Source organism: Muntiacus reevesi, chromosome 12 (assembly GCF_963930625.1).
Source record: "Muntiacus reevesi chromosome 12, mMunRee1.1, whole genome shotgun sequence".
NCBI classification, from domain to species: domain Eukaryota; kingdom Metazoa; phylum Chordata; class Mammalia; order Artiodactyla; family Cervidae; genus Muntiacus; species Muntiacus reevesi.
The window spans coordinates 78,140,338-78,161,947 of NC_089260.1; the positions used below are offsets into that span (position 1 = coordinate 78,140,338).

Sequence of the window (21,610 nt, forward strand, 5' to 3'; positions counted from 1 at the left end):
CTATTAGTACCAATCATGCTACAGTTATAAATTAGTTCCATGTATCTGTTAAAGACTGGCATGCTACTGCTACCCTCTTAACTAAGGTATTAGCATAGGTGATTATTATGCTTTTGTTTAGGGTTTTACATAAATGTTGCAGATTATAGAAAATGTCTATAGTTGATAGAGCTGGAAGCAGCGTCAGAGATGGTATAACCTAACGGCACTAATGAGAGTCCACCATTGCTGATGATACATCATGGCGCATGCCCTAAATATGCGGTATTGAGATCTGGTCCCTAACCTCCACATAAGGGGACGTGTGCTTCCCTGAAATACTGTGTGAAAAAGTGGAGTGTAAACACAAAGCAGCCAATTAAAGTAGACGTGTAGATGTGTGTGTCAGCCTTTGTTGCCGCTGCTGCTGAGTCACGCTGCTGTCAAAGATTTATGGATATTTCATTTGAAGAATATGAAGTATTACTTCTCTTTTTAACTGTGTAGGCCAACATCCAGTCTATCATGGCCTCTGAAAAGCAAGTCAACATCCTAATGAAGTTACTGGATGAGCCTCTCAAGGAGGTGGATCAGATTGAATTGAAACTGAGCAGTTATGAGGAAATGCTCCAAAGTGTAAAAGAACAGATGGATCAGATCTCCGAAAGCAACCACCTCATTCATCTCAGTAACACTAATAACGTAAAACTCCTGTCTGAGATAGAGTTTCTTGTGGTAAGCATGGTTATAAACTACTAGCAACAATTAAAAAAAAAAAAAACAAAACTAATGATCTCTAAAGCCCATTTGCAAGTATTTTCTAGTTTCCTTAGGAGAGCAAGATTTAAAAATACTGAAGTTTCAAACACCCAGTAATAGGATTGCGTAGCATCTTACCTGTAAACTTCCTAAGAGTACACAGACAAATGGTGTGTTTGTTTACTTTCCAGAGCCACATGGACCTGGCCAAAGGTCATATAAAGGCACTTCAGGAAGGAGATCTTTCTTCTTCCAGGGGCATTGAGGCCTGCACCAATGCTGCAGATGCCCTGCTGCAGTGCGTGAATGTAGCTCTTCGACCAGGTATGACCATAAAATCTGCCCAAGAACCTGGGACTAAGCTTCTGACTTAGTGTAAAGCTTTTGACAAGAAGTCCATGAGGCAGGTGGTTTAGGGTTAGATTATTAGCTATTGAAACAAGTTTCACTTACTCTCAAACATAATTTATATCGGCACGAAGAACTTGTTCATTTCAGTACCTTCTGATTGACCATCAGTGACTCTACGTTAACACCAGCATTTTTCTTCAGCGCTGTTCACAGGACCTAGCACAAAGTAGATGCCGTAAGGCTTTGCTAGACCAGCGGTTCCTAAACTTGAGCTTGCATCGGGATCACGGCTAGGGGCCAGCGCAGAAGCAGTAGGTCCGCTCTGAGGCCTTAGAATCCATGTTTCTGACCGTTCCCAGGTGAGGCTGAGGCAAGACCGCAGCGTGAGGATCGCTGAGTTACACTGTTTTTCCCCCTTACCTTTCTTTTATAAACACACGCATAAACCAGCAAAAGGTTGAGTTCTTCAGAACTGAAATACGGCTTCTGTTATAAATGCACTCCTTAGACATCCGGGAGCTCTTTAACCCGTTGAATAAGCTGTCACGATTTCAGGCCATGACGTGCTTCTGGCAGTTCAGCAGCAGCAGCAGCAGCAGCAGCAGCAGCGTTTCAGTGATTTGCGAGAGAATTTTGCCCGGAGACTGGCCAGTCACCTCAACAATGTTTTTGTTCGACAGGTAATTTTATCTTATTATAGTACTGGCATGTTCCTGTAGCTTGAAATGAAATGGTCACAGAAAAAAAATTTTAATGTATTTAATTGGGAGCACAATATGTTCCTTTCTATATTTATTTGATTTTAATATTTTTAGATATGTATGTATTTGCTCATAGATGTTTTCGGGGCCTCAGTGGTCTCCTATGAAGACAGTTCCTTTTAGTCAAAATTCCCTAAGTTTTAAATAATTGTGCTTGCATGTTACATATACCCCATTTAGACAATCTTGTTTCTAAAAATAAGTCCAAACTTGTTACGTTTTTAATGTTTGGCCTGTTTTATTTTTCAGTATTTTCAAGTGAGAACAGGGACTTGATTCCATGTTTTCAGTATTTCATTGGCTCCATATACTTATAAATATGAGAAAAATGACTAACTCAATTGTAAATTCTAGTTGATTTAATCTTATAGAAAACCTTTATCTCTATTTCTATGTGGAAAGGGTGTTATAATTAAGGTTGTGGCAATGATATAAATGTTACTGTTAAGTATACCTTAGAGGGATTTGACTAGAAGGTGCTTTTTTTAATAAATAATAAATTAGACTTAATATTTCTTGAATAAATTAGGTGTCATAAATTAGATTTTGTGTATTTATGATCTCTTTAATAGGGATTTGGGGCCAAAAAAAAGTTGAGTGAAATTTTGTTCATCAAGAAATGCTGACTGATATTCCAGGTTCTTATTTTGTTTTCACTTTGTAGTATTCTGAAACAATTGTATTTACTCTATTTTATTTCTGATTAGTTTACTCAGGCCCTCCTTCAACTCTATAACAGGTCCTACTTTCTTTCCGTGCCTGTGAGTACATCAACTTTGGCTCCAGCTTCTCCGATTCTTTTTTTTCCCCTGTAAGGTTTACTAAGCTTAATAGCAGCAGAATCTTTATAGTTATAATTTACTGATTTGAGCTACCTGTTAACCATATTTGTGGCAGTTTTTTTAATGTCCCATAACAGAAAGTTTATTTAGATCCAAAGGCATTTAATCTCATTCTGCTTGCCTTTCTTTCTGTCATTCTTTCATTCACTCACTCACTCCTTTATTTGGAAGTCATTTGCCAAGTGATTAAAGATGCATTCCAGACATTTCATTGGAATAGATGAGAGGCTGATTCTTTGCTCTAGTTGCTCACGATCTAGAGAAGGGCGACAAACAGACTGAGGGAGGGTGTATGTTATGGTGGTACCATGGGAGTAAAGGAAGATCAGCTAACTAACCGTGCAAGGGGGAACCAGGGGAAGACTCTCTTAACATTCCACTTGACTTGAAAAGCTTCAGGAAAAAAGTAAACCTAGGAATCACATAGGAAATACTAATGCACATTTTTCTTACACTATTATTTCAATAATATCTATTTTTACACAATTCCCTAGTTTTTTTAAATTATCCTGTTGACAGGCTATAGTCCACATTTGTAAATGGTATGGAAAATACCAGTCATTAAATGATAATCCTTTCTCCACCCTTAATTGTTTGTTATAACATGCTATTATTTGTGATTTTTGCTTCCTTGCCTTATAAACTAATGGCTTTGTTTAAAATGAATGCATCCCAGTTCTGAAAATCTAATATGCATTGTTACATGTGAGTAATGCATGTTAAAAACCAGAATGTTGCAACAACCTGGAATGTGCTGATGAAGATGAAAGACAGTGTCCCAAGTGCAGAAAAGAGATTTTCTGTGTGTTAAATTGAATACTTCGTGTCACCTAGCAAAGAGTTGGGAAACAAGGGGATTTCTGTTCCTGGTTGTGGGACACACTGGGAAGATTCGATTACTGCACTGGGTTACATGTCTTTGTTCACCATCAAATTTTGATTGTGTGTCTGATTTGTGTGTTACATTGTGTGACAGGACTCACTGTCTTCCATATGTAAGAGTAAGAAATGGCTGCTACCCTCAAGATGCTTGTGAGGATGTGGTAAAGGTAATGTACTTAAAACTCTACAGCAGTGTATAGGGGCTACCTTAGGGACACCACAATGAAGTGAATGTGTCAGTAAAGCAAGTCACACAAATTTTTTGGTTTCCCAGTGCGTAAAAAAGCTATGTTTACACAGTATTGTAGCCTATTGTGTGCAATAGCATTATGTCTAACAGAAGAATGTACACATTTATTTTAAAAATACTTCATTGCTAAAAATTGCTAAGCACCCTCTGAGCCTACCATCTGAGTCATCATCTTTTTGCTGGTGGAGGGTCTTTCCTCAATGTTGAAGGTGCTGGAGGACCAAGGCAGTGATTGCTGAAGATTGGGGTAGCTATGTCAATTTTTAAAAATAAGACAAGAGTGAAGTTTGCTGTAATGATCAACTTTTCCTTTCTCAGACAATTTCTCTGTGGCATGCAATGCTGTTTGATAGCATTTTACCCACAGTAGAACTTCTTCCAAAATTGGAGTCAGTCTTCTCAAATCCTGCTACTTGTTTTATCAACTTAGTTTATGTATTAATTATAGTCTAAATCCTTTGTTGTCATTTCAGTAGCCTTCACAGCATCTTCATCAGGAGTAGATTCTCTTTCAAGAGACCAGTTTCTTTGTTCATCCGTAAGAAGCAACTTCTCATCCATTAAATATCTGTTAAATGAGATTATAACAGTTCAGTCACATCTTTAGACTCCACTTCTAATTCTAGTTCTGCTTTCTACCACATCTATAGTTACTTCCTGTACTGAAGTCATACCCCTCAAAGTCATTCATGAGGGTTGGAATCCGCTTCTTCCAAAACTCCTGTTAATGTTGATATTTTGACCTCTTCTCATGAATCATGGTGTTCTTAAAGGCATCTAGAATGGCCAGTCCTTTTCAAAAGGTTTTCAGTCATCATTACTAATTTATTTATCTCTAATAAGAAACTTTAAACAATGTCTTAATTTTTAAAGTATATAAAGAGTAAAATTCTTAGCACGATTGAATTCTAGATATGATAGTTATCTATATTATTGATTGAATTAAGCAATTTAAGTATTTTTTCTCCTTCCTATATATTTTGAAACCAGTTTCTCTTAAAATCTTTCTGTTAACACTAACAATATTTAATATATCCTAATAGTCTGAAGGTAATAATGTTTTTATATCAGTGAATTTTCACATGATGATGATCTGGAAATGCTACTTACAGTAGAAAGTTTTGAATAGTAATATATGTAGAAGAGCTTTGTAAACCGTAAAATTCTCTATAAATGTTGGTTCTTCCATTTTGCAGGAGAGATGAAGGTTTTTAATTGAAGAGTTTTCCTGACATTAAATTAAATAGTACAACTTAACATGCAGTGACCTGAGTAAACAGCTATAGAAGAACATAAACCATGATTTTGAGTCTTGAATTATTGAAAAAATTAATGAGGAAGGATAATGGAAATATATCTAATATTATTATTAATAAGGGTAAAATATTTGGAAAACATTTATCAGCAATAACAAGTTTGTCAAATACTCCTTCCTTTTAGTTAGTGTAACTTAATTAAGGCACAATTTGGAGACATTAGCAGACTTAAAACTAATCTCTCTCTGTGTACAGTATCTAATATCTGTGAGTCAGTGGAATCTCAGTCATCCTTCTGATGTGGTAAACATTTCTGAAATGTAATGTTTGTAATGACCTTCAGCAGTTTTTGAGTCTGGTTAGAATGGTTTTGTTTGGCATGTTTTTAAAAGAAAACAGAAGTGAGACTCACATGGCTGAGGTTCAGATTCTAGCCTTCCGCCTGTGTGGCCTGTGTGGATCACTTAGCCCTTTGAATTTCAGTTTGTTCCGTTGGGTCAGCTGATCTACTGGATCCATATACTCTAGAACAAAAGTCAGGATGCATCGTCTGCCTCAGGCTGATTGAAAACGTGCTCATTTATATAAGTCATGTCAAGGATTAAAAACAAAATTATATAGTTGCTTCTGTAGAAAATTAATGGAAAAATTAAAATTACATTATTATTAGGGGTTATCCTGGAAAGGGCTTCCCAGGTGGCTCAGTGGTAAAGAATCCGCCTGCAGTGCAGAAGACATAGGTTCAGTCCCTGGGTGGGGAAGATCCCCTGGAGGAGGAAATGGCAACCTACACCAGTACGCTTGCTGGGAACTCCCATGGACAGAGGAGCCCGGCAGGCTACAGACAATCTATTGGGTTGGCCAAGAATAGGATATGATCCAGCAACTGAGCACTGAGCGCTGTCCTGGAAAGCCCAGGAAGCAGTCATCTGCAGTCCTTCCTAGTTCTGACATTCTGTGTCCTGTGCATTTTCACCTGCTGTTTAAATATCGTAGACTCTAATGGAGATATCATAGATGGAGACAATTTGTTTTGAATGACTTCCCCTGTTCGGTGTGTGTTTCTTAGTAACAGTTTATATCATGATATTTATTTGCTTAGTCAATTGTAAAATGTTATGGGAGAGGTAAAGTTGATTAAACTATTCATTCTCAACTACTCTAAAAGATAAAATGAGTCGATTTATCAGAGAGTCATTCTTGTGTGTTTATGACTATTTTATGGTGGTGGTGTTCAGTTTGTATACACAGGATGATTAAAAAAAGACAAGTAAGTACTCAGTTCTTATATTTCTATGTTCTGTTGTTTTTGCTTGGCCATGCTTGATCATTATTAAGGATATTTAGTTACAACAGTGTTTCTTTATACTGTCAGTGATAGTTATGTCCTTATTTATTCACTCTAGGGTCGTGATCAGAGTTCAACTCTTGCTCAGCGCTCTATTGAACTGACTTTACCTAATCATCATGCATTTCATAGAGACTTACTCCGATATGCCAAGCTGATGGAGTGGCTAGAGAGTACGGATTATCGAAAATATGAGGGACTAACAAAGGTATGGATTTGACGTCAGTTACTCACTGAATATAGAGCATTATCTTTTAGAATCGAGAGGTCGTGTGTTCAGTTCCGCAAGTGACATTTGAAGCACTGTTGTATGTTCTTAAAAAAGCAGCAAGTAGTTGAATTTCTTAGTGCTCATTAGCTATGGAGAACATTTTTTTTCTTTTTCATTTATTTTTATTCGTTGGAGGCTAATTACTTTACAATATTGTAGTGGCTTTTGCCATACACTGACATGAATCAGCCATGGATTTACATGTGTTCCCCATCCTGATCCCCCCCTCCCGCCTCCCTCTCCATCCCATCCCTCTGGGTCTTCCCAGTGCACCAGCCCTGAGCACCCGTCTCATGCATCCAGCCTGGGCTGGTGATCTCTTTCACCCTTGATAGTATACTTGTTTCAATGCTGTTCTCTCTGAACATCCCACCCTCGCCTTCTCCCACAGAGTCTAAAATTCTGGAGAACATTTATTTTATGTACTTAGATGGAGAACAGCTAAAATTTGAACTTCAGTATAGTATTAGGCCGTACTGTAGCTTGAAGCATCATTTAGTTTAGTTAGTTAAATAATTATTTCCTGAGTTGCTTTATGTGCAATATAAAAACTAGAGAGTATGAAGTTATATTTTCAATGAGGCATTTGCTTTATAAGAACCTGTAATCTGTTCTTTTAAGCACATGCAGTGTGCCTCTTTATTAAGCAGACATTCCACTGTTCCAGGCACAGAGGACCATGGGTATTTCTGTTCCTGATTGTGGGACACACTAGCTGGAAAAATTGGATTATCATATTATGGTACATTTCTTTGTCACTCACCAGATTTTCACTGTGTGCCTCTTTTGTACTCACTAATCCATATGTAAGAATAAGAAGTGGCTCCCACACATGCTCCTACTTCCAGAGAGCGTCAGGTCTGCCTGGGAAGAGCAACTATCCTTAGCAGCCGGCCAGAGTTAAGTGCTGAACTGGATATGAGTTTAAATGTATAGCATGTTAGAGAAAGGAAATTCATGACCTGTAGCCACAGGAGAAAACTTCATAGAAAACACTGGACTTGACTCTTTTCCCGGGACTTTAAGAAGACCAGCCTGACTGAAGCTGAAATTCCATATTCTAGAAGAGTGAGAAGTTAGGTTGAAAAATCTGAGTCGTGAGTCCTAGCAGCATTCTTCAGACATAGGAAGAGACTTGATAGGGGAAACTAAGAACCTAATACAATAATGAGCTGAAGTGAAATCTTGGACGAAGAAGATGATAGTAGGAATAGAGATTATAAGTCACAAGAGAGAATCCCAAAACAAGGGACAGGATGGTGCCAGACTTGTGAGACGCAGAGATTAAAACAGTGATAAATACCACTTGGGCTTCCCAGGTGGCGCAATGATAAAAAAAAAATCCACCTGTCAATGTAGAAAATGCAGGCTTGATCCCTGGGTTGGAAAGATCCCCTGGAGAAGGAAATGGCAACCGACTGCAGTACCATTGCCTGGAGAATCCCGTGGAGAGAGGAGCCTGGTGGCCACAGTCCGTGGGGTCGCAGAGTGGGACACGACTGAGTGGCTGAGCACACACACACACGGATGGCCACAGCTGGACAAGAAAGAGCCATTCACACGTTCCCTTAGCAAACGCGCTGAGCATCTGCTGTGTGCTGACACTGTTGTATGCACGAAAGAGAACGGCGCTGAAGGAGACAGGCGAACACTTGCCTGTTCAGAGTACATATTCCAGTGGAGAAGGACCAACATAAAAGTCAACTTCATAGTCTGCTGGAAGGTACTGCTGAGAGCTCTAGAGAAAATAAAGCAGGGAATGCTAGGACATCAGAAAGGTTGCGGTTTCAAAAAGGGTGGTCCGAGAAGGCAACATTTGAGCACAAATTTTAAAGATAAGCAGGGGTGCGCAGTGGGAATTTCCGAGGAAAGCTTTCCCAGCACAGCACAAGTGCCCCAAGGCAAGAGCAACCTGGAGCACTGGAGGAGCAAGCAGGCCGTGGTGGTGGGAGCACGGCGAGTCAGGTTCAGGATGGGAGGGCGGGCGTGAGAGGTGCGGTGGGGGGCGGGGGGCGGGGCAGGGCAGATCTGGAAGGGACTGGGCACCGGTGTTGGAATTTGGTTTTTACTTGCAGAGAGATGAGGGAGGGGTGTTGATGGGCTTTGAGTAGCAGAATGACATGCTCTCATTTAGTAAACGGCCATTGTAGCAGGAACCCTTGGGCTCAGGACTCTACTGTTGTGTTGTATTCTGATTAGTTTTGAGTCAGCAGAATTCTGATTTGGAGATAGTTTACAGAAGAATATTTGCATGACTGGAATCTTTGCCTTCTGAAGTTTTAAGAGGATTAATACTGTATTTTGAATGATTAAATATCGTTACATCTTAAGAGTTTTGTGCCAACAAGTGCTTTGTCCCCTAGTGAATATTCAAATGAGTAAAATAATCAATAAGCTTTTTGCCTGATTGTGTTCTCAGTGAGTATTATTGCCGTATCTTTATATATATGTAGCTTCATGAATGTAATTTAAAGTGAAGAAGCAAGCCAGTAGCCAGTCTAGTGCTGAAGTATGGAATCATTCTCTGCTCATGGTATATTTTCAATTGACAGTATTGATGTGCTTTTTTAAATGAAATTATCTTATTTCCAAAGAATCTTGCTTTATCTTGTGTTTGAACTTGTGACAGACCATGCAGTTTTATGCCTGATAATCTAATTTGGTTGCTCAAGTGTTTTCAAAAATAGGAATCTTATTAATATGACCAAGAAAGGAATGAAAGGAAATGGAAGGAAAGGAATGAAAAAAGGAACCTGACAAATCAGTGTTTCTTTGGTAAGAAATAATAATTAAATCCAGATGCTATTTGTACTTGATCCTTTCCATGTAGTGTGTGCTAGTGGTAAAGAACCCGCCTGCCAATGCAGGAGACATAGGAGATTCAGCTTCAGTGTCTGGCTCAGGAAGGTCCCCTGGAGAAGGAAATGGCAACCCACTCCAGTATTCTTGCCTGGAGAATTCCATGGACAGAGGAGCCTGGTGAGCTCTAGTCCATAGGGCTGCAAAGAGTTGAACCTGATTGAAGTGACGTAGCACTCACCTTTGTACTTGGTTATTTGTACCCAGCTCACACTTTTTGGCAGGACCAGGAAAAGCTTGTCTTCATTTCTTTAGGGAAAAGAATAACTAGGCCCTGCCCCAACTCTACTTACGGCTGAATCTAAGCAAACCCCTGATTTGGGGGTGTATGTAATTTAGAGCCTAAGGAAAATAGAGGTGCGTTGGGCATGTAATAAGCTCGGCTGCCCAGAATCCCTTCTGCCTAGCTGGGGCAGTAGAGCATGTAGAGCAGTTGAGCAGGGAGATGGTTTATCCTTGTTTAGGTAGGAACAATCTTTCCTCTCCCAATAGCCCCTTGAGGCCGACAGTCTTTAAGACTGCTCACACATTGTCTCAGCCTCAGTCCTATATTTGTAAATATAGAAAATAAAACATGGTGTTATCTGTAAGACTCTAAAGTGAGCACAAGAAAAAGTTGGAAATACTGCCTGAGATAACAGTATTTAAGCTCAAGATAGTTGGATTTTAAGTTAGGTGCTGTATACAGGATGCTAAGAGAAATACTCCCAGTGAGAAGCTTCTCTCTGAATTCAGTAAGTGAATGAGCTGGGAGTCACGCCTGTCTGTGGGCTTCCCCACCTGTGGGTTCTGTTGAGCACCTGGGGGAAGGTGTTCAGTCATTTCAATTGTATTGAAAAAGAAGGTGATTTTCAGTAGTCTGCTCAAATCACTGTTTTAGAAATAGCGACTGTTTAAATTGCTTGGGTAGTAGTGTGCACTTAGTTTGGGTATTGGAATGCAGTCTGTTATATTGAGTGAGTTGAGTAGAAATCTAATGAAGATTTTATGAATTATAAATTGGTCAGCCATTTACATTGATTTCCAGTGATCAGTGTTTTTGTGATAATTTAAAATTCAACGAATGAGATGCTGAAAAGTGAAATAGCTGAACGAAATAGGAATAATTTTAGTGTCTGTTTAGCTTTAGATTTGCTTTTAAAGCTACACACAAAGATCACAGGAAAAAATTTCCTATTTAACTTTCCTTACGGAGAATCTGTGGGAAATGTATGTGGCATGCAAATTGGAAAAAAGAAGGCTCTATATTATGTTTCATCCAAAAATTTTTTATAAGGACGTATCTATCAATAAAATATCTAAATATATATAAATATATCTAATATATTTTTATATACTTATAAAATAACTTAAAAAAATCAATAATGAACTATGAGTCAGTATACAAATAATTTAAGTGATATACCTTTGAAAGTTACATCTGATGTTTAAAGCAAAGTAAACTGTTCTAAAACTGGATGTGTTTGAAATTGAAGTGTAGATTTCATGATAAATTTAAAAGAATAACTAGGCATAGGAGTTTTTCTGCTGCGGATTTATTTAAATTTAGTGAAACTCTACATAAGGCATTTAACATAGGATTTGGAAAAATACATGGCCTCCCGCTGTTGACTCTTTCATCAGGGTATAAAATATTTTTGTATGATAATAAGCATAGATGATGAGGGAATGAGTTTGCATGTTAAATAATAGATGTTTTCATTTGAACTAGAATAAATTTTGTTTTTTAAAAAGAAATCATTTGATTATGAAAACTGTAAGATGTGGTAATTAAATTCTTATGAGAGTAACCTATTTGGGGCTAATTTACTACCCCATGCTGGCAAGGTATGGTAAAACTCAGTGTCCTGCTTCAGTGTCATTGATCCTGTCTGTTGGTATAATAATTTTTGAAACAGCATGGTATTATGGAAGAAGAGTTAAAAGATTCCCTTATTCTTTAGCACTGTAATTTTACCCTTAGGAAATTATTCCAAGAAAGCAGTTCATTAGAGATGAAAAGCTTGTTGTAACATTGTCTATCACAGGAAAACATCAAAACCAATTATGTAGTCTGTGTTAGGAGGTTGGTTTACTAAACTGAACATCAGCAGAGCATAATACTGTGCAGTCATTAGCATATGACCTGGAAAAGCGTGATTGTGCTGCCCCAAACACCCAGTATCGTATGAATGCAGCTATGTTTAAAATACATGAAAGGTAATGTGTAAATTACCATCGGATCATTGAAAAAGCAAGAGAGTTCCAGAAAAACATCTACTGCTGCTTTACTGACTACGCCAAAGCCTTTGACTGTGTGGATTACCAAACTGTGAAAAATTCTTCAAAAGATAGGAGTAGCAGACCACGTTATTTGCCTCTCAAGAAATCCGTATGCAGGTCAGGAAGCAACGGTTAGAACTGAACATGGAACAACAGACTGGTTCCAAATCAGGAAAGGAGTATATCAAGGTTGTATACTGTCACCCTGCTTATTTAACTTATATGCAGAGTACATCGTTTGAAATGCTGGGCTTCGTGAAGCACAAACTGGCATCAGGATTGCCAGGAGAAATATCAAAATCCTCAGATAAGCAGATGACACCAGCCTTATGGCAGAAAGTGAAGAACTAAAGAGCCTCTTGATGAAAGTGAAAGAGGAGAGTGAAAAAGTTGGCTTAAAACTCAACATTCAGAAAACTAAGATCATGGCATCTGGTCCCATCACTTCATGGCAAATAAATGGGGAGACAATGGAAGCAGTGAGAGACTTTATTTTGGGGGGCTCCAAAATCACTGCAGGTGGTGATTACAGCCATGAAATTAAAAGAGGCTTGCTCCTTGGGAGAAAAGCTATGACCAACCTAGACAGCATATTAAAAAACTGAGACATTACTTTGCCAACAAAGGTCCATTTAGTCAAGGCTATGACTTTTCCAGTAGTTATGTATGGGTGTGAGAGTTGGACTGTAAAGAAAGCTGAGCACCGAAGAATTGATGCCTTTGAACTGTGGTGTTGGAGAGGATTCTTGAGAGTCCCTCGTACAGCAAGGAGATACAACCAGTCAATCCTAAAGGAAATCAGTCCTGAATATTCATTGAAACAACTGATATTGAAGCTGAAACTCCAATACTTTGGCCACCTGATGCGTAGAAGTGACTCATTTGAAAAGACCCTGATGCTGGGAAAGATTGAAGACTGGAGGAGAAGGGGACAACAGAAGATGAGACGGCTGGATGGCATCACCGACTCAATGGACATGAGTTTGAGCAGGCTTCGGGAGTTGGTGATGGACAGGGAGGCCTGGCATGCTGCAGTCCATGGGGTTGCAAAGAGTCGTACTTGACTGAGCAACTGAACTGAACTGAAAGTATAAAAGTGAAAATGTGAGTGTGATTATTCAACTTCATATTTTTACAAACTGTTAATATTATGATGCCAGTTCAGTTTTTTTAAAAGATGGAAAATAGCCTTCTTGTGTCCTATGAAATGCATCAAATATTTTCAGACCACAAAATTGAAAACAAGCACAAAGGATATGGGGGGATTGAGAAATGGAAATTGTTATACTTGTTTTATTAATGAGTATGTGTTGTTTTCACTTTTAAGAATTGCATGGATTATTTGTCATGACTCTGTGAGAGAGAAATTAAAGATGTCTTTGAAGTTGCAAAGATCAAGATGACTGGCACAACTAAAGAAAGCAAGAAGCTTGGTAAGCTTAGGCACCTCAGTCCCCTTGTTTTCTCTTCTACTAAAAATTATTTATCTGTGACACATAATTTTAAGACTTTTTAGGCAAGGTGGAAGGAGATACAATAGAATTAGTAAAAGAATAAATCTAATGCATTGGTTTGATTTATAGGTTTTTCATGGAACAAGTATGTCTCTAAAGCCTTATTTTTACTAATTAAAATTCTGCAGTATGTGAACTTGACAGCAATTGTATATACATGCCGTGTCTAATAAAAGTACAGCGCAGACGCGGAACCCGTGAATACGGAGGACCAACCATGGGACTTGAGCATCCATGGATTTTGGTGTCCACCACTGGTGCTGGAACCAACCCTGCACAGACACCAGGGACAGCTGTGTATAGTCACAGCAGCAGCAGTTGGCCAGAGAATGAAGTGCAGTCTGGAGAGAAAGTACTAGATTAAGAGACAGATGTTGGAAGTTCAGTTTCTGATTTCCTAAAAGACCTTTTGTACCAGTTGGAGGCAAGTCTGTGATCTCTTAAGTCATTGCACTCCACAGGGAAGTGAAGTGATGCCTGGCTTCTTACTTGTCACTGGCTATTTTGAATCAAAAAGAAAGTTGCTAAGTGTTTTCTCCCCTGTGAAGGGGCTGTAAAAATGTCACCAAAATTTCTCCTGTAATTATACTTTATTTTTCCAAAGAGTTATTTTTGAAACAAGAGGGGTTTTTGTTGCTTCTAAATATGTTAAATAAACAAAAAACTTGATTTAAAAGGATAACCAGTGAAAGTATCAAGTTGCAAGGAAATGATTTGCCGAGGCCACGTTCTGCTCTTGCATGTACCCATCTCTGGGCTTTTTGGATGGAGTTCTGTGCCTGTCGGAGTCAGAACCTGGCCTTAAATGGCTACAGTGTGTCCTCTGTGTCTGCATAGCTCCCCTTTAGAACCATGAGTGTAGCATTTGCTTGTTGAAAGGAGCCTGTGCCCTGATTGAAATTGATAGCTCGTCTTTCCATTCTTTTCTTTAGGACAAAGAAGACTATCTTTAGTAGTGGGTAATTATTTTGTGATTCACTGGTTTGTGGTTTGTTTTTGTTTTTAATACAACACTAATATATTGGTGATACTAGTTCCGATTTTTTAAATGGTTTGAATCTGTGTATTGCACTTTGGTAAAGATACTGATAAAAATATTGGGACAATAGGCTTTTGGAAACAGAAATGCTAACTCATCCTAAAGGTTACTTGTTCTTAAACGGTGTGTTTATATCCTTGTTAATGTTTCACCATGGATATGTTAAATTGAAGAAGGAATTCATAGGGCCTGGACTCCATCTCAGGCCTGTCCGTGCTGATCGTGCTCGGCTGCCTCTCCAGTGGACTCTGAACTCTCTGCTTAGTGCCTGTGGGAACGACAATGGAAGGATAAGACCCCCTCCAGACAGGGGAATCTTGAAGATCACATCCAGGTTGCTCATTGCCTAAGAGGAAGCATACCGTAATCACCCCTGTCTCCGGACAGGTCATAAACTTTTCCTGTATCTATCAGGATGTAATCACAGGCTTATCGATTATTAACTGGTTGGAATGTAACTCCGGGCTTATTGACTATTGACTGTTTGAACACACAACACTTGAATGATGGGGTTATTGTAGTTGTATTTACCCTACCTTTGTTTATGTAAGTCTCAACGGAATTGAGGTGGTGGGTTTGGACACGTACACATGGGGTAGGTGGTGGGGTTTGGACACGTACACATGGGGTAGGTGGTGGATTTGGACACGTACACATGGGGTATAAAAGATTTTCACAAATGCTGGACGGGGTCCTTGGCTAAGAGGAGACTCTGCCTTGGGCCCGCCGGTGTAATAAACTGCACTCCACTATCTGCATTGTCCTTCTGAGTGAGTCTGTTTCCCGGAAAGCGTGGCTATAACAAAATCAGTTTTTCTTTTTAGTAAACAACATATTAATACAGTTACATGTTTAATGTTTTCATTTAGTATATTTGTCATCACTTGCTACTGCAGTAAAAGGGAAATCTTTCTAAAACTACCTCCTTGGGAGGTTATTAATGCCCCTGTCATAATATTAATTTATCAAGCTTAAGATTCTCATTGAGATAAATGACATAATTGGAATATAATTTAAATCAAATACAATACTATCTTAATGGTATCATTGCATTAACCTAAAACCTTAATTTTTTTTCTTATTTTTTGAAGTTCTTAAATTATCTTGTTAAAAAATTTTTAATTAACCTAAGACAAGTTTAGAAGATACTTTTAGAACAGGGTTAAAATTACATCTCTCGTATGTATCCATTAAGTAGTAAGAAATAGGAGAGTAACCAAAAAATTATAGTTTCTATTACTTTGATGTTATCAGTTACAAGAAAGGAAAAACTAAATAATAAACAGAATTCAGAGGATAAAAACTATTTTGTTCATCTTTGAAAATGTAGCTTGTTGGTCAACATTTAAAAATAAATTTCAAGTTAAATACAAATGACTTCAGAAGTTCTAAATAGATAGAATGTAAACTTTTTAAAGATACCTTTTCAAGGATTCGAATTATGTTTAAATCAGTTCTTAATAGTAATTACAGTTAAAAGAGAAACCTAAAATTTGGGGAAGGTAAATTTTCAATGGCTCAAAATTAAGGAATTATGAATAAAATTTTAAATTTGTTTTGTTTTTTCCTTGCTCTGAAAATGCTGCATCCGAGATACTAATAAAAATAGAAAGTCAGCGGCGGGCGGTTAAAAAAAAAAAGAATAGAAAGTCAGATTGAATGTATTTTACAAAAGGAAATTGTGTATAGTCATAGAGATTCAGGGGAATTCTCTCTTTTTGAACCATTCTTTACTCAAGTCTTTAACATCTACTTAGTTTAGATAATTTAAAACAATGTTAAAATGCCAGTAAAGCACTTTTTCTTTGTGGTAAGGTTTTTATAAAACCTTTGCCTTTCTAAGGTCAGAAGGTTACCCTGATACTCTCAGAGGTGTGGGATTGTCCTCCCGAGATTGATACTTTGGTGTTTTGTTTTTCTTCTGTATTCCTCAGATGTACTGAATGAAAAGACAGGCAAAGGATATCTAGTAATAATTTTTTAAATTGCCCATTTTTTTTCTTTTTACTACTAAGATAAGACACACAAGTATTAGTTGAGTCCATTTACATAATAACTTCCTTATCTTTAGTAATCCAAAACTTAAAAAATGATATGCCAAGCACATTTTTTCCAGTGTTTCTCCACTGAAATTAAGAAATCTTGTTGACTCCAAAGGGAGTCTTGAACACAAGACTACATTCAGTCCTGAGTAGAAGATTCATTCAGTAAATGTTTATTAATTACCTATTACATGATAATCGCTGCTCGATACTGAGAATGCAGCAATGAGCAAAGACCCTACCCTCTTGGTGCTTGTACTCTAGCAGAAATTGTTTAAGGATATTTAAAATTTACCAGAATATTGTTACTTCTTGCTGATAAATAATATAGACTTTTTTATGAGCCCAAATAGGGCACTAGTAGTATTTATTAACTACTTTAAAAAAAGAAAACTATATGCAGAATTAGGCTTTGCTCTGAAACTGGTGAACTTAGTAGAGTGACACCTTAAGATCGCCAGCAGGTACTGTTCAGATTGACAAGCTAGTGGCTCCAGTGCATCCCCCGCTCCTGGTTGCTGTGTGTCCAGCCTTATCATTTCATATTCCTTTAAACTTCAGGCAGACAAGGCTAGGAAGATTGACATGTTTTTGGTGTGGCAAATTAGTAGTTTATACTCGAGCTTTTGCCTAGCAATAGCAACTATCACTATCCCTGTTTGGCAGGAGTTGACACCTTGTTTTCCGTTTCTTAAATATTTCTAGAGTTATATTCATTAATTTTCTGTTTTATTCTATAATTTCTTTCTTTGCCATTCAAGTTAGATTCTCATTTGGGTTTAGAATGTTTCACAAAACGATCTCTACAATTGATCTAACAAATACTAAAGAGAGGTTTTAGATAAAGGAAATGCCAAATGACCCTGAAAGAACTCCAATTCCCACATTAGACCTGTCTCTCAGCTTTACCCTTCTACCTACCCATCTCCCAATAATTAGTGTTTTGATACATGTGTTTTATTCTCAGTGTTCACAGAGCCAGCTAAGTTACTAAACAGTTTAGCTTATTATTTCTAAAATGGTTTTAAAACTCCACTCATAATTTTTTTTATCAGAGGGAGTATAAAATTATTTAGTACAGTGGAGATTCCTTCCAAGAGCTTTCAGTGAATACAGGATTGTTAATGCATTTAATGTATAAATGTGCAAGTTCATTCTATTAAATTTTCACTGTATTAAATTATTTACTTGAACTCTGTTTTCTTCAGAAATCAGAACTTGGAAGTGTAGTCTTTAAATTTAAGTACATCAGCTTAGGAGACTTAAAAGTGTGGGGGAGGTTTACAAATGTAGATATTTTTACCTGAATATTTGCATTAAATAGTACATTAAAAGACTAGTAAAGGTTTTTCTGTCATGTAATTTCTCAAGCAGTAGCTGACCAACTAAACATATGTTGCCTCTCTCGTTGCTTGGTGCTCCTGGTTCTTTGCATGTGTCTTTTCAACTAGAGCTTTAACTTCCTCTTGTGCGCGGTTTGTGCAGATTGCAGCTTGCTAACTTGTCTTTGTCTGTGACGCTTGCAGCCTAACCCGTGGCAGCCACACTGCCTGGAAAGGCAGTGCTGTCAGACGGGAAGCCGAGAGTGGGCGTGCTCGGCGTGTCAGCAGGTGCTCTCAGTGCGTGTGTGTGTCTAGGAGCCAGTCGTTCATCCTGGAGAAGCTGCGCCAGAAACACTGCTTGCTCTGGGTTGCCAGGGTTTGGCCAGAAAGAAAACCAACAGAAAGGAAGTGGGATGACTGCATCCAAGAAATGTGTGGCATGGTTAAACATGTATGGTGGGTAGTCAGAAACTTATAAAAAGTCTTAACCGTTATACTTTTGTTTTCAGGCTGTGTTTAGAAACTATAAAATTTCTTGTACGTATGGTCAGATTTTGCATAATGAAACCAAAGTTTGTCTCTAACTAACTGTATATCATATTTGTTGTTGTTATTTTTTACTTTACATATACAAATATGATTTGTATATCATATTTTTTATCACTTATTTTATTATTTGTCCCTTCTGACCATCAGTGAATAATACAGGTTTAGCTGAGAAATAGTCAAGAAGAATAAAAATGTTTTACTGTTTAAATTTAATTCTGAATAGAAACATCACATTTTCTTGTAAAAATAGAATCCTTTAATAGTTTGGTGTATGTAGGATATTGTGCAGACATATTGTTCTCATTTTTCCTCATAGCTATGATAGATACCTATGTTTATACCTAAACTCAGATGTCCCATATTAATATAGTTAACTATGTATGTGTTATGTTAGTTGTATTTTAAATACAACAAATATTCAGGGTTTTGTTTTTGTTGTTTTTTTTTCTCTTTTCATTTTGTTTAGTTTTTAAAAGAACTTTAATCAATTCACTTGCTGAAAAAACAGGAATGTCTGAGTTCAGGAATGTATTAAGTTGAGTCATGTGTAATTGACGTTTTTAGTAGGACAAGATTAATTGAGTGTTGGTAGTTTCATGTGGTTCAGCCTAATATGTTGATTCAATGTAGAGGCAAATAATATTGGAATATGGCAGTTTTTTTCTAGAAATACAATCATTATGTTAGCTAGTATTCTAGGGGGTCAGTGACTTTCATCCATAGTCATGTCTTCTGAGTGGAAAAGAACTCCTCATCTACTTTTGAAAAATCATCAGACAACTGTGATGAGACTGGGCAGGGCACAGTGTGATCTCTAAGATCCCTTTCAGTCTTATTCTGTGATTCTGTATGATTTCACCTATCTTTACATAGGCTCAGAAGTAGAACACAAATCTTAATGAAAGAGGAAGACACTCTACATCCTCTTCATGTGGCAGAGTTGTGCCCTAACCCATATGAGCCCCAGAAGAGCAGGACAGCAGAAGGGAGCCCTGATGGATGCCATGAACCTTTCATTCGTGAAGGTCACAGCTTTTAAAGGTTTATCATTTCCCAGGTCTTCACGGGAGTTCCGGGAAATTAACCGGGTCTACTTCCAGTCTAAATAAGCTCAGTGTTCAGAGCTCCGGGAACCGCCGGTCTCAGTCATCTTCCTTGCTGGACATGGGAGACATGTCGGCCTCTGATCTCGATGTCGCCGACAGAGCCAGGTTTGATAAGGTAAGATAAAATGACGCATGTTTCTTAAACATTACTGTCAGTTTTCTAGCACCAGTTTGTTACTGCTTTAATTGTGTTCAAAGATTTGGGCTCTATTGACTCTTTTAATTAACCGTGTCTTACTTTCCATTTCTGAATCTAAAAAAAAAAAAAAAAATAACTGGTCAAATGGCAACTGAAATGTGATTCATCAATTAAATGACATAACAGCTTTATTAAAATTTGTTTTAAATCATAAAGAGCTTGCATTGTCAATCCAGTTATTTGAGTGACTACAAAGAGGAAACAACTTTTATGAAGCTAAATTGTTTAAATAAAGTTTTATCACTCTGTTCCTCTTTCCAGATTCCAAGTGAGTAATTGTTGTCAGTTTTGTTTTAGGTATGTTCTGACCCTGTTATGCCTCATTAGTACTGCATTGTCCTGTCAATCTTGGAAGTATTTGTTTGGGGGATTCTATTAAGATTATAGATAAAGCTTCCCTGGTTGCTGCAGAAAAGTGATTAAATGTGGAATGTTATTTTAAGCGTTTTGTTCAGTTCTTTGTAGAATCATTTTGGTTTTCTTCAGATCTTTGAACAGGTACTGAGTGAACTGGAGCCCCTGTGTCTGGCAGAACAAGACTTCATAAGTAAATTTTTCAAACTACAGCAGCATCAGAGTATGCCTGGAACTGTGGTATGGGTGACATTTATTTACTAGCGCATATTTGTGATCTATATCATAATTAGCATAATCATTATATTGTCATAATTTTAATATCAGAACAGAAAGAATTTACATTGTAAGGATTTTTAAAATATTTTTTATCATATAAGATATTAAAAAAAAGGATAGGGTTTGGGCATCTAATCTAATATTCTAGACTATCTTAGGGCTAAACATTCTCCAAATTGATGAGTGGGGGAAATGTCTGAGTTTACTTGGCAAAAAATATTTTTAAAAAGCAAATTTATTGTTTTAGTGATCAAGAAAAAGTAAATAGAATTAAAAAAATTACAATGATGTTTTAATGTATATTTGTTGTTATTTAGTCACTAAGTCGTGTCTGACTCTTTGCAACCCCGTGGACTGTAGCCCACCAGGTTTCTCTCTCCATGGGATTCCCCAGGCAAGAATACTGGAGTGGATTGCCAGTTCCTTCACCAGGGGATCTTCCCAACCCAGGAATTGAACCCGTGGCTCCTGCATTGGCAGGCAGATTTCTTTCCTGCTGAGCCACCAGGGAAGCCCCCATGGTCTTAAAAAATAAATGAAAGCAAGCAAGAGAAAAATGGAGAGCCTCAAATCAGAATCTTTCTTATGGCTTTCTTACTATGAGACTGAGAGAGTAACAGGCGGGAAGGCCAGGGGTCTCCAAATGGAGGAATGAGGCTGTAAGTGCCAGACATTTTTATCTCTCCTAACCGGCAGAAAAGAACAAACCAGCGATCTGTTTTTCCTTCTCTATACAAAATTAAAAGGAGGTTTCTCCTAACATTCTGTGTGGCCATGACACCTGGTCTCACCTAAAGCTAACTACTCCCAAACCTTGAGTTAACCAATACATTTCTTTTTCGTATGGAAGTGTTGTCTTAAGCTATGTTAATGAACCCCAGACTCCATCTTCAAGTTGGTTCCGCCAAAGGGCCTAATTTACTTGTTCAGGTATTGTTCCCCTAATCTATGTAAACGAAACTATTTGTTGGTACAAGATGCAAGTCAATAGTTTTATGGCCTGGGATGAATTATCTGGTGCCATTCTAGATTTTATGACATTCCTTTCTTTTCATTAACAGACTGTGAGTGACTATATACCATACAGCTAAAGACTAGGAGGGGGGTACTCTTTTGCCCCCTTCTGATGCCTATGTCAGAAGCTTTCTCTATCTCCTTTATACTTTAATAAAACTTTATTACACAAAAGCTCTGAGCGATCCAGCCTCGTCTCTGGCCCCGGATTGAATTCGTCTCCTCCGGAGGCCAAGAATCCCGCGTCTTATCGTTCAGCAACAACCTTTCAAGACCATAAACTAATTATTTAATCCCTACTTTTCCTCATCTATGTAATGGGTATAATAATGCCTATTGAACATGGCTCTCTGGTGGCATAAATGTAAGAAA

General features: G+C 37.8%; 1 protein-coding gene across 1 annotated transcript in view; it reads left to right on the top strand.

Annotated features, from left to right (window-relative positions):
* Positions 1–21,610, top strand: part of LOC136144767 (exocyst complex component 1-like) — a 41,127-nt gene that overhangs the window by 5,667 nt on the left and 13,850 nt on the right. Inside the window, 7 exon segments of the mRNA XM_065902618.1 lie at positions 487–714; positions 930–1,062; positions 1,645–1,769; positions 6,487–6,636; positions 13,148–13,253; positions 19,344–19,507; positions 20,078–20,185. Coding sequence (XP_065758690.1) covers positions 487–714; positions 930–1,062; positions 1,645–1,769; positions 6,487–6,636; positions 13,148–13,253; positions 19,344–19,507; positions 20,078–20,185 — 1,014 coding nt within the window.